General features: G+C 37.7%; 1 protein-coding gene across 3 annotated transcripts in view; it reads right to left on the bottom strand.

The window, feature by feature from the left end:
* Positions 1-647: 647 nt before the first annotated feature.
* The window catches only part of SLC7A2 (solute carrier family 7 member 2), a 79,401-nt gene continuing 65,582 nt past the window's right edge, over positions 648-14,466 (bottom strand). For all 3 annotated transcript variants that reach the window (XM_075196418.1, XM_075196408.1, XM_075196428.1), the window contains exons 9-12: positions 11,648-11,853; positions 6,990-7,156; positions 5,744-5,852; positions 648-4,791 (exon numbers count right to left, since the gene is read on the bottom strand). In XM_075196418.1, coding sequence (XP_075052519.1) covers positions 4,592-4,791; positions 5,744-5,852; positions 6,990-7,156; positions 11,648-11,853 — 682 coding nt within the window. In that variant the 3' untranslated portion in view covers positions 648-4,591. The remainder of the gene's footprint in view (positions 4,792-5,743; positions 5,853-6,989; positions 7,157-11,647; positions 11,854-14,466) is intronic.

Below are 14,466 nucleotides of genomic sequence, written 5' to 3'. Positions count from 1 at the left end.
TTTACCAGCAAGCAGCACAAACACTGTTCAGTCAGCAGCAGACAAATGGTTTGACAACATTTTCTTTAATAAAGGTGCATATTTAAACATCAATTCAGGCCAGGTATCTGCAATAATAAATGAAGTTGGAAGTTTGGGAACATTTTGTACCAGGTGGTAAGGTTCATTTTGTGTGTAGTATTATGAGTATGAGGAGTGCATTATTAATACTTTACAGACTATTTTACTCTTGCTTTTTTCACAGCTTGATTTATTTGTAAAGCCCTAACCCTGCCTTATATTGGTTTCTATCTTCAAGAAATATCCATTTATTGGCTTATGCATGCCTTGTAACATTGTTAGAGTAAATAATTGTATATATGTGGTGTTGTCTGTGCCATCAATTACATCCTTATATCATCAGAATAATTGTTTCTTTTAATGTGCCCAGGATACAACACAGAGCTATTTCATTTCTGAGGGCAAGTTATATAAACATTAGGTGGGCATGTAAAAAACCATTAATGAAAGTCATGTAAAGGTGGATAATTATGTTAAATAATTATAATACACACTGCATTGTGACACATTTACAAAATTAACAATGTCTTACTTCGGCTATGAGTGGATTGTATGTATGTGTAGTAAAGACAGAGAGGGAACTCATCAAAGCCCAAAATCGTTTTATTACCTTTGCCTATGTCCATTTTATTCTGGGATGTGTTTAATAGTAAGGGGGTTATTAGGAGCTGGATTTAAGTGCACTGGGCAAACCATGTTACAATGCAAAGCGGTGCAAATTCGTTTATTATCTAGCACATAAGGAAAATACTGGATTTTTTGTCATATAGCACATAAATATTTGGCAACTTTATTTTCACACTAAAATTTAAAGTTGATCTAGAACATGCCCTATCCCAACTATAAGTCTTTCCCCACATTTTAAATGTAGCTCCCCCTCCAATGCAACATGGGTTTGCCAAGGTGCAAAGTTACTCCATTTTTTTGCTTTGCTCTCCTTAATGACTCAGGCCCAAGATGTGTGCAGTTTTGATGATGATAGCCTCGTACTTGCTCTGGGTGCATCTATTTGCTAATTGTAAGGATGCACAGAAATGGAAACAAAGTGTGTAGGCCCATATATACACATCAGCACACAGGCATATAGTAGGGTCAACTGTAAATCACTCCTAAAATAGTGATTTTTTTTCTAAATTTTTCAAATAGACCGTACAAGAAAATGTTTCTCACTGTCATTTAAGTAAATAATTTGACTACATCACCATTGCTCAAATTAAAAAAACTGCCTTTGTGGTAATTCTGTTTAAATGATACAAATCCAACAGATAATAAGACTTACTTGACAAACTTTACTATCTGGTCTCCAGTAGATCCTGGAGGGGAGATCACGCCACTGAGACCGAGGGTGGGGGGCGGTATAAACCATGTTAAACGCTTCTCAGCACCACAATTTTCAGCCTACAACAGCGAGGCCATCAAGATGTGATTCGTTGTGACTCACCTCATTAAGTTCCACCCCCGAACTTCACTAGAGAAGTGGGCAGATGATGGAGGTTGCACTGCTCTCTAAGGAGTCCAAGAGATCTCCTAGAACAGAGGTGTCCAAACTCAGTCCTCAAGGGCTACCAACAGGTCATGTTTTCAGGAATTCTTTACTCATGCACAGGTAAGTTAATCTATTTGACTGGGTCAGTAATTATCACACCTGTTTCTACAGACAAAAATCCAGAAAACATGACCTGTTGGTAGCCCTTGAGGACTGAGCTTGGACACCTCTGTCCTAGAAATTCAGGAGACTCTTGGACATTCCGGGAAAGTGGGCAATTACTTTCAATAAGGGTCATTTACAAAAGTGCAAAAATGCACCTCCTGCAAAGCTAATGGCATTTGTCCTACTTGTAGAAATGTGCCCAATAAGCCCCAGATGTAGATTTTACATGTGGTATATGGTCAAATCATAGTGTTTCCTGCTGACTAGGCCAGAAATGCAACACAAAAGGCTGGGTGGTTATTTAAATAAGATTCAAGGTAATAAGGTGCCTATAGGGGGTGTACTCTCTGTTTACCAGGGGGTCACAGAGCATTTTTCACAAAACAAAAGGATATGGATTTCTACACAGCCTCCGAGTTAGCAGAAACCAAATCTCGACCTATACAATACATATTTAAGACCTCCCAGACACACTTATGGAAAGCCCATTTCTTGCTCATTTTGATATAGAACCAATTTAAACACACAAAGTGACACATAATAAAGATAGACTGCTTGAGTGATTCTAATGGGGAAAAACAACTTTGTATTGGATGTTAACCTATAATCGCATTTTTCCCTGTTATGGAAAGTATTAATGTGGGCACATTTTATTATAAAATAAAGACGTTCGCTAAATAGATTTAACTGAAGCTGAAGTCACTGAAATTTGTAAACTGCATTAATCACGTTCTACAACATCACAGCATAACCTAAATAAAATATATGGTCAATACTTTAATTTTACTTAACCCACACCCAGGATACATAGGTGTATTTAAAATAATTCAAATAATTTTACATGACACTACACAGTGACTTGCTTTTTACAAACTAGACAATGTTAATACAATTTTCTTGTATTTAATAATACTCACATTAATTGCATTTTATATAGCCTATAGACAAAAATGTACAGCACTGGTTTATGTTACTTTAATACTTATTTCTTAAATATTAGAACATACACTAGTGTCATTACTTAGTATTACTACAGTAATTTGGCTATAACTGTTATCCACCATTTATCAGTCTCAGATGCCCTCAGACTACTGACTCATAGGGAGCTTCCATCAGTCATGTCTGTTCTTTATAACTGACGTATTATTTAGTTATCTCTCTTTAGATCAATATCTGAGTTTTATATTTTTAATCATTCATACTTATGAACTGATACCAAGCCATCACTACTTTTTTAAGGGCCAATGATCTATCCCTGCAAATAAACCGAAACGGAAAAATAAGAAAAGGTAAATAAAAGGGACAATTTCAAAATAACAAAGATACCAAATATACAAATTTATACAAAAAGATAAACATTGGTTTTACCGGTATATAAAAGCACGCTTCTTACAGATTGAGCACATGGTATGAAATACACAATATATAGAAGAGTTAGTAAAACTTCTGTAATAAAGTAATTAGTGCTTTAAGCTATTAATGTAACAGTGTTAGACTATGTATCAATGTATAGATATATAGGTCACTAATTAAGTGTCCGTAAGCTCCCCAGACCTGCAGAATGTTATTGGCCAACACAGTGTTTATCTTACTTTACTAAAAAAAAACTATTTTAGTCTAAATAACACTACAGACTGTACAAGATCATATAAACAATACTAGAGTAGCACAACACACTATGACAGTATGGAAAAATAATACCATGTGCTACTAAACATTAAAATCAGAGGGAGCAGTTGATTCCTTTTACTAAGGGGTAGTCGAAGGATTTCCTTGAAGGATGATAATAGTTTATGGGGTTCTGAAGGTGTACCTGTTGCCTGCACACAGTGCAGGCAGTCATATTGTGGACTGAACCAAAACTAATGAGACTGTAGCCTATATATTCACTTCTCCAACTTTTCTGGTGCCTGTTAGCACGGTAGGAAGATGACAGCAGTCAACGTCCAACCCCATTTAATGTTCATTGAAGACCCCCTATGATAGGTTCATTCCCGAGTATTGCGGTGGTATTGGGGCCACACATGCAGCAATTACTGGCAAAATGCATATGTGATCACCACAATATTAATTTAACAACATGTAGCTTATAGCAAAAATGGACTATAAGCCATAGAGACCAATAAGATAATAGCTAGATCAGGTCAGACTTATAAAAAATGTTTGACTATTGGCTGCTATAGGATACAACACATTGTTCTATTTTCAGTGAGTTATTACAAAAACGATTTGTTAACATTTTACAACCGTTTTATACAGATACCGAATTAACAACCATCCACTACAGACAAACCGCATTAAATCCTTCTCAGTAGCTTACTGTGTGGGATGATAGAGGACTGTCTTACATTGCTCATGGATTTGCCCACAAGATTAGGCAAGTTTCCTCACGCAATATATTTCATTTTGAAAAGTCCAGAATTATGAGAAACTCTTCTGAGAAATGTTTGCTGATTTCATGATCGCAGGGTTTTGGTTTTTTTTGTAAAAAAAATAAAATACATATGTTGCATTTCATATTTTAGTCAGATAAAAAGGGGCGTAAGGAATGTGGCCTACTGCCCATTTAAAAAAAGGTAAAAAAAATATTTATCTTTTTTCTCTTTCAGGTTCTGGTCGGCCATACGTTTTACCTTATATTCAATCACTGAGAAGCTGTTGCACAGTAAGACATGTAGATACAAAATAAAGCTATTTAGCAGCAAGACCTCAAAACAACTCACTTTGTTTAGGAGACATGGAAAACATAGTTACAAGTTGTTTTTAGGAGAACTCATAGATCTATAGCACAGAGCTCTGTCCTGGTGTGATCTGTCAGCATTCCAGCACTTTGGGCACAGTGCTGAAGCATCGCATATCCTCTCGAGAAGTTGGCTATCACTAGCATTCACTTGTCCTTTCACGCAATATAAAATGATCACTTTCTTTCGCATTTTCTTCCTCGTTCTGTTTTCCTAGTGTTTTCTCATCAGTCCCACTGTTGTCAGAGTCATCGTCCTCCTCTTCCTCCTCCTCGCTATGTTTTTTGGGTTTTCCTTCAAGGCTATTTCTTATGCCGTAAGCAAAGTAAATCAGGAAACCTACAAAACAACAGTGGTATATAGAAAAATTGTATTAAACAATGCAACGCTCTCTAATATCACAGTATACACATTAAGGACTCTATTTGCTGGTATACAGGCAGGGAAGGTGCTAGAACAATACTAGATCATTTCTTTGCACAGTGTTTGTTACAGATCAAAAATGTTTAATTTAGTGGAAGGAAGAATGTTGAAGAAATGCTTAAACTGCTAAAAATGGTGGTATGATAGGTTTCATATATGAAAGTGTCCATCTCTGTCTACAAGTTATTTAATATACTGTGCCCCATTTAAGAAAGAACAAAAACTAAAAAAAATATCTAAAAGACTGCACTGTCTTCTTTAGTTTCAACTGCCCACCAGAAATGTATCAGTTTAATAGTCCTGTCCATTTATGGCTACCATATGTATCTTTCAAGTCACTGACTTTGGGTTACTGTATAAACTGCCCTTTTAGCAATGAATGTCAGTATACGTTTTATATGTTTACAGCTCCCCATTAAATCGAAAATAGCAGAACATGACTATTGTGATAAAATGCCTTAACTGCTGAAAGCACACACAGCACTGCTCCAGTAGTGTACAGGGCAGGCTGGGATGCAGGGCAGGGGGGGGGCATCTGCCCCCCGGGGCCGGTACCATAGTGGGCTACAAGGGGCTGGGTACTGGGGCACCTGCATTTTTATGCTGTTAAATCGAGTCTTTCCCCCCGGGCTAAAATTTGCCAGCCCTCCCCTGATAGTGTAGCTACCAGTATGCAAACATAGATATTATAGAATTAATGAGAGTAAGTCAGTATTATTAGTTTATCACTTGGATAAATATTTTTTATTTGGAGTGTTAAGATCGTTAATTTTAGTAATCATTTATATTTGATGGAAATACATAGTGAGTTAATATTATATCTTCATAATAAAATAATTCTTATGATTTGAATCTTAATGTGACTTACCAAGACACATCCAAACAGTAAATCTTATCCAGGTGTCACCGCTTAGCTGTACCATTAGGTAAACATTTACCAGGACACTAACAACTGGCAGATACGGTAAGAGTGGAACCTATAGCAGAGGAATAAACAGTATTACACACTTTGCATTACTCGGAAAAGGGACAGAAATAACATAATGTATATAAACATGTCAGCATACTGGGTGTAACCTGCTACATTGTCAGTAAATGTCTGAGACGTATACTGCACGACTAACTCACAAAGTACAGCTTTGCTGCATTCCTCTCAAAACATATAATTTGTGTTCACATATTTGGTCTCCAGTACATATGGGTATCAGGTAATTGTGACTTCAGTTCAGTTGGACACCAAGGGCCTATTTCATTAAGGATCTTAACTTAAGAAACTTCTTATTTAAGTCTCCTGGACAAAACCATGTTACAATGCAAGGGGTGCAAATTAGTATTCTGTTTTGCACATAAGTTAAATACTGACTGTTTTTTCATGTAGCACACAAATATCAACTTTAAATTTTAGTGTAAAAATAAGCTATCAAGTTTCTTAAGTTAAGATCCTTAATGAATCAGGCCCCAAGTCATTTGGGCTCAAGTCATTTTGGGCGCCACATCACCTGGGCTCCATGATCCAGTTCATATTAGTGCCAGCTCATTTCCATGCCAGTTCATTTGGGATGCAAATCAATTGGGCACCAGGCCATATGGGCTCTAGTTTATTTGGCTGCCAAGTTAGAATTAGACAGTAGAGCATCAGTTTGTATTGATTCTGTTCTTTAGTCTGCAACTTAATGAAAAATATATATAGTGGGGCTGGTGTTAGATTACAAATTGTGAACAGGAGTTAGGGAGTTGTTTAAAAGACTGGGGATATGGATTGGAGACAGGAATTGACTTGGGTTAGGGACTGGGGTTAAGAATTCAGGTTTGAGAAACAAATTAACGAGGGCAGAATAAATGGTGCCCTAATAAGCAGTGCTGAAATGAAGTGAATTACAACAACACTGATCCAAACAACTGGATCCTAAGTGATGGAACCCAGATAACTCCACTGCATTTGAGGGGTCTTCCTTGTCCCACCTAGTGTGTCAGTGGGCCAAGATAATGTCTACCACCTTGTCACCTAGGTGTCCTCCAGCAATGGCCTAAATCATTATCACATAGGGCCTTTGATGGCTAGTAATAGGAGGCTAACACATGCACATGCTGAGCAGAACCCAAGTCATGTTTACCATAAAAGCAACTTTGTGCTGGTTCTGAGGTTGTCTCCAGATGATTAAGACAATCAAGACAATGAGTATGATGAAGACCGTGAGAAGGGCGATACTCCACGCTTCCACATTACTTATTGCTTGGATTGCATAAGTTCCCAGGACGCTTAATGCACAAATAATTAATGCTGCAAAAAAGAGGAGAAAATAATCATTATTGTATTACTTATTCACTTCTTTCTTTTGACAGATGTAGCTGAATTGATTATATTGTATTACCACACCAAATATTAAACTTAGAATTAAAGAAGCTTATATGTCACTTTTCTAGATCAGACAAAAAAGACATTTAGTGCATTACATACCTATAGATCACATACAAAGTTTAAATGATTCCATTTTAATTTTTCTACTTTAAATGCAAACCATCTTATATAATCGAGTGGTCCAATAATTGAATAATTCCATTGTTTGGTGAACTAATGTGAAATGACGGAATGAATGATGTCTTGTGGACAGCAGTGTTCCCTCTAAGCCAGGCCTGTCCAAGCTGCGGCCCTCCAGGTGTTTTGAAACTACAAGCCCCAGCATGCTTTGCCGGTAGACAACCAGTTGATAGCTGGAAGGGCATGCTGGGACTTGTAGTTTCACAACACCTGCAGGGCCGCAGGTTGGACAGGCCTGCTCTAAGCTAAGCAATCTGGAAAGGAAAGAGTTAAAAGGTCACTCTAATGAGGGCTCCACCTGAAAGGTTTGCATTTACAATCTGCAGGATGTTTCCTAGTAAAATACAGGTTTAACTCTACCTTTTCCAGATTTCTCAGCTTAGAGGGAACACCGGTGGACAGTAACATGAATACATATGTAGCCACATACTTTTCCGATACTACACAAATCTGCAGACAATTTGACTCGACATGAAACTACAATGTAAAGGACTCACATCTTGCAGACTAGAGAAAAATGTCACACAATACAACTCATTCATTGCAATTGTGAAGGTCTGACAATGATGAGCCTGGTTTATTTTCGGACATATGTCCATTTGTGTGCCATATCCTGCATGATTCCGCACTGGGCTCACAAACGGACCTTACGCCAATGACTCCAAGTGCATGCAATTCATGTCTGAGAGCAAGTGACACTTATGTCTGCCTATAAATTGAGAGGTGGAACAGGTGGGGGGAAGGACTAACGTAGACCATGCACAGTAAGGGGTTTCTGGCAGAGATATGGGGCAGACTCAAGTCCTGGGTGTCTCATATGTATTCTTGGTTTCACCCATATCATTTGCAACCACTACAGGGCTGGTGTAAATGCAGACTGATAGTAAAGATTGACCTGGCATAGTCTTTGATTGAAAAAGTAGATGTATGGGTGCCACTTGCTAGCACAGAGCATGAGTTTGTGAGTAATATAGACTATAAAACCACATTGGGCCTGATTCATTAAGGAATGTATAGCAAAAAAAATGAATAACTTGGCAAAACCATGTTGCATTGCAGGGGGAGCTCAATTTAAAATATGATGGAGGATTTATAGTTGGATAGGGCATGTCCTAGATGAACTTTAAATTTTGGGTAAAAATAAAGCTCTCAAGTATTTGTGTGCTACATGATAAAACAGATAGTATTTAACTTATGCACAAAATAATAAACTAATTTGCACCCCTTGCATTGTAACATGGTTTTGTCCAGGAGAAAACATATTCATTTTTTTTACTTGCTTTCTTTAATGAATCAGGCCCATAGTATGTATAGTATGCACTGCAAGCATCTTTATTTATGTATGTAATGTAAACAAAAATTAAGAAGAAAAATGTAAAATAAATATTTAATGATTATACTGTTAAGAGTTACTCTTATAGTTTAAATGACACATTTTGTATGCGTTCTGATGTGACCTTATATTATACATACGCTTGCAGTCTGTTGTGTCTGTCTACATACAGCAAGTACCGTTCAGGCAGAGCGTACTTCCACCCAGACTCAAAATGAAACGTATGTTGAGATACTCTTGGATTTGACAGCGGTCAGAACTATGCTCAATCTCTGCGCTCTTTCTTAAAACACAATTTGCGTGCAACTGTGTTCAGAGTTTTTGTCAGGAATCCTGATTTTGAAGTCAAACCTTTAAAACGTGATCCCTGCTAGAAAAGGTTGTTATATTTATTCCTATCACAGGGATGATGGAATAGAGGTTATAGACATGTTCATTGGAAAGACATTATGATGTTACGGCCTTTGCTCTCACAAGCACTTTCCACTAAATGTAGCTGTGATTAGTTGACAGATAAAGGACGTACAATGAAACAACTACAAAAGGATGTTTTAGAATAAACAGCTAGTACAATAAAGCGATATTTATTGATCTACTACTGAATCACAAAATGGAAATTCATGATAGGTCCACTTTAAATGTATTTCCACCTTCAGATAAAATTGATTCAATGGTCTGTACATTCTGTACTGTCCTGGAAATAAATAAATTGCTTTTTATTTGTGGCTCTGCATTTTTTACCAATCATTTACTCTATCTAGACAGGGTTGTTGTTTTTTGTTGCCCTTGAACATGACAAAATACTATTAGGTAGATTATTATTAATATTATTAACCTTTATTTTTAGTACGGCACAAGCTCCACAACGCCATACAGAGGGCAAACAACAAGACAGTACATGGTATTACAGTGCAATACAGTAAACAAATAACATTATAACTCCTAACACAGCTTTTGTTAGACTAGAAGGGTAATGGGGTGCAAGGGGTATATTCAGTGCAAGCTGAAAGCTGTGCCCATTAGCATGGGCGCAACTAACAAAATCAGAGCCCCCGAATGAGGTGTGAAGACAATAGAGGAGTGGCGTCAAGGGGCAAAGAGTGTAGCTGGTGAGCAAAAGTTATAGGTAATGAGAACAAGAAGGAAGAGGGCCCTGCTCACTAGAGCTTACAATCTAAAGGGAAAGGGGAAACAAATGGTTGAAACATGGGAGTGAATCAGTGTAACGGGATCTTAGGGCAAGGAGCGAGAGTAGGAGAGATGAAGGAGGGTGAGGTATACTACGCAGTGTAATGATTAAGCGGAGGAATGGTACACTTTAATGAACAGGTGGGATTTCAAGGACAGTTTGAAGCTTTGCAGGCTAGGCAGGTAGATAAAATATATCTCCTAAATATCTATATAATAAAATCTGATAGAATGAAGGAGATCGTCCAGCGGTGGGTAGCAGCATGAGAGAAATATTGGATTCAGGAGTGAGATGTGGTAACCAGAGGGGTAGGCGACTGTCATTGGCCAACCAGAGAGGGCAGGAGGGAGCATGTATGGAGATGAAGTTGGAGATGTAGGAAGCAGTGGAGTTGGAAAGGGCTTGTATGTGACGGTGAGGAGGTTGAAGAGGATTCTGTAGGGGAAGGGGGGCCAGTGTAAGGCTTGGCAGAGAGGGGAACAGAAAGAGAGGAAAAGAAGTCTTGCTGCAGCATTAAGTATAGATCGAAGAGGAGCGAGATGGGAGCGAGGGAGGCCAGTAAGGAGAAGGTTGCAGTAGTCAAGGTGAGAAATGATCAGTGAGTGGATAAGAGTTTTGGTGGCATCAAGGGAGAGGAAGGGTCTGATATGAGAGATGTTGCGGAGCTGGAAGCAACAGGATTGGGGAAGAGATAGGATGTGAGGGGCGAAGGGGAGGGAGGAGTCTAGAATGACAACCAGGCAGCGGAACTGGGGAATAGAGGAGATAGTGGTGTTGTCAACAGTGACTGAGAAGTCAGGAAGAGAGGAGAGTCTTGAGGGAGTGAAGACAATAAGTTCAGTTTTGGCCGATGTTAAGTTTGAAAAGGCATAAAGACATCCAGGAGGAGATGGTGAAGAGGCAACTGGACACCTGATAGAAGAAAGAAGTGGAGAGATCAGAAGATGAGAGGTAGAGTTGGGTGGCGTTGGCATAGAAGTGATACTAGAGGCCAAACTGGAGAGGATCAAGGAGGGAGTTGTCAGAGAGGTAGCTGGTGAGATGTTTGTAGACAAGCTGATCAAGTATTTTGAAGACAAAGGGGAGAAGAGAGATGAGGTGGTAGTTAGAGAGTGAGGTGGGGTCAAAATTGGGTTTTTAAGAATGGGTGACACAAGAGCATATTTAAAGGATGAGGGTAAGATGCCAGTGGAGAGGGATAGATTGAAGATGTGAGTAAGGTGAGAGTGGATGGGATCTAGGGGGCAGGTGGAGAGAGAGAGAGAGAGAGGATAATAGAAGAGAATGGACTTCGTCACATGTAATGGGGCGGAAGGAGCATAAGAGGTGGTGGCTGGAGGGAGAGGAGCGTTGAGTTGTGGGGGCGGTAGAAAAGAGATGGAAGGAGGAGATTTCATGTGGATACATTTTTATTTAAAGTACAGGGTAGCGTCATACTCCATGGCAGGAAAAATAAAGGCAAAGCAATATATTGAGTAAAAGTTGCAGAATGGTATGTACACCCCAGTAAATTATAGGGGAAAACCCTTTTAACTGTTAAACAAAAAGATATACACAGCATTTAATATGTCCCACATGTATATATTTTTTGTGGCTATACTCGATCCCACCGCTTGTCTTTCCAAATGATATTTGAGTAAGGGCAGCATGAGAGAGATTTCCCAGTGGAACGTACAGTTATTGCCATTTCAAACACACAATGCTGTCTTACCCAGCAGTCCCACTAGATAGCTAACCACAGAGGCGGACTGTTCCGTTGGCACGCTGGCGGGATATAGCAGAGAGTGAAAACTGAATCCCGGTTCCTGTAGGATATTGATTTGTGACTCGTTCGTCATTGACTCTCTTTCTGATGCAGACAGCATTTCTTTAGCAGGAGCACATTTAGGTTTCTCATAACCTAAGCCGGGCTGGTACCTATATAGAAAGTGATATATGGAAATTGAACTTAATATAATATATATAATATATACATAGATACAGATATATATGTGGGGTGTGGCTAGTACTAGTCTAAATCCAGACACGCCCCTAATCCACACTTTGACTGTCATCTGGCAGTGAGCAGAGAAAAACGGAACCATTAGCGATATCCAAAAAGTTGATGTATTTTTCTAATAATAATAAAACCGGATGTATGTTGCAGCCAATTGCACTTTGGGTCAGAGACGTTAACAGGTAAATTGAGCACAGAAACTGTGCGAAGACGCATACGATTTTGACTTACACAAATCCTTAATATATGTCTTTTAGTATGTGTATGTTTGTATGTTCCATAGCTATGGTGTAATTTTATACCTTGGTGAAGATAATAGCTACATTTTGGTCATGGACGTATCTATACACTAGATTGCAAGGTTGCATATATCTTAAAATACATGCAAAATACAACGTACAACTGCAATATTGCAGCGGGTTTTTTTAAGCATATATTTGGCTTGCAATTTTGCCGCCAACTCTAAGTGAGGCCAATAATGTCACTAGAGAAATGGAATTTGATTTATTTTCCACTTTTTCACAGTTATTGGTTTAGTACGTCACCTAAAGTTTAGGCATAGATAACACTTTATATAGTTAAGACCAGAGATCCATTTTATGTAATATTTTCCAAGCATCATAATAATTCTGACTCATCAAGGCACTGAATGCCAAAAATCCCAATCCCACACCCAACGCACTTAATGTGAGACACTGACAGATTTTGTTTATTTGAAAGAACCAGGCAACTACCTAAGCCAACTCTTACATAAGATAGTTACTATTCACTAACTACTGCAGTCTAATGAAAGATAATACATAATATTATTAGCAACTAAAGTTAAAGAACAAAACAACATATTTGGCAATAATTCATTATATAAAAGCCTTGATACCAAGCAACAGAGAGGTCAGGATATGAATTATTAAATGTGATTAAAATAGCTTTTTCGTTGTTATTTCCTATAGCTCAAATCAGCCTTTGTTTTATTTATGTATTTATTTAGCTGCTATTATTATTGGGGTAGGTATACTTTTATCACTAGGTAGCTGTAAGAGCAATTAAATAAATGTTTAAATCTGGAATTCACTAGGGAACGAGCGACACACTTGAAAAAAATTAAATAACTTAGAGCTTGTATATAGGTATTGAAAAACCATGTTACGTATATCGTAAACAGAACCTAGAAGTGTGTTCTCAAAGCCTCCGAGCATTATAGTGTACTATGTTCGTAATGAGTCTTCCCATACAGCACCATTGTATTTTATATAATATACATTGCATATTTTTTTTATAATGTGCCTGGCACAAGGGTAAATTCGTGGACACAGGGCTTTTTTTACATTTATCCCACTGCTATTGCCGGAGGAAACTGCAAGTGATAATATTCACATATTTAACCGTCGCAATCCTTCTTTTGCTGTCCCTATCTCATGATAATTTTTGGAATAAAGCATTTCTTTTTTCATTAGGCAATTGTTTTAAAAATATATATATTTATTTAAAAAATATTTTTATCTACTTTTTACTGCAAAGTGACAGCTAGCATCTGATTGGTTGCTATGGGCAACATCTCCACTTTTTCAAACCCGCAGTTTAGTAAATATATCTCCAAGTCTCTGCGTCCATTGTGCATTCACAAATTGGCTAGCTGGGTCACATATGCATGTATACCCCAAGACAGGCCTTGTGAAGCTGTAAGTTAAGCTTTAACGCCAGTATCGGCAAATAATACAATGTCTAAAATAACCTGCAGCATATAAAGGTATATAATAGCATAATCATAATAATCATCATGAGTTTCAGATCCAGGGCCCTTAGAACTAATCTAACCCCTCCCCTCATACCAAAATACTTTGAATACTTAGAATTTATTGATTAAATGTAAATTGTTAGGAAATATCAGTGAGTATTCCCAAATGCAGAGGCCAAATGAAGGATGGATACATTTATTTCTTATAAATGAATTGTAATAAAGCATTTGGAAATAATGAATTTTCATAAATTGCTACAAAGCAGCACAATTACCATTAAATCATATATTAGAAGCAAAATAATTTCACTCTTACTGAAAAAAACAAGAGTGTGAGAAATGCTTTGTTCAAAGGAACGTCGTTCTAGCTTAGAGATCATTATGAAGACTGCCAGAAGAGGTCCCCACTAAATATAGTTTTTTGACCCTGTGGATATTTGAGCAAACAGCCAGGGTTCCTCTCCTGGGAAAAACTAATGTGAGGAAGGGGGAGGGATTTAAAACACAAGTTGACAGTGGAAAGCCACGTTAAACATTCCACAATTACAAGCTGCTCTATTGAAGTTTCTAACATATCATCAAATGAAGTCTAAGAAAAATCATTAAGCCTCAGCCAAGAATTCAATGTAACATTTCACATTCCTCAAACTGGATACAGAATACAGAGTTTACAGTTATAGGAAATAACTTAGGTCCCTCTTCTACTGAAATATGATCTATATATAATGCAAAACATAAACCCTTTTTTAACAAAGGATTATATATAATATATTTCTAATAGAATCAGTGAAAGTGGAAG

Source organism: Mixophyes fleayi, chromosome 1 (genome assembly GCF_038048845.1).
Source record: "Mixophyes fleayi isolate aMixFle1 chromosome 1, aMixFle1.hap1, whole genome shotgun sequence".
Classification (NCBI taxonomy): Eukaryota; Metazoa; Chordata; class Amphibia; order Anura; family Limnodynastidae; genus Mixophyes; species Mixophyes fleayi.
This window is presented reverse-complemented; position numbering and strand designations above follow the sequence as displayed.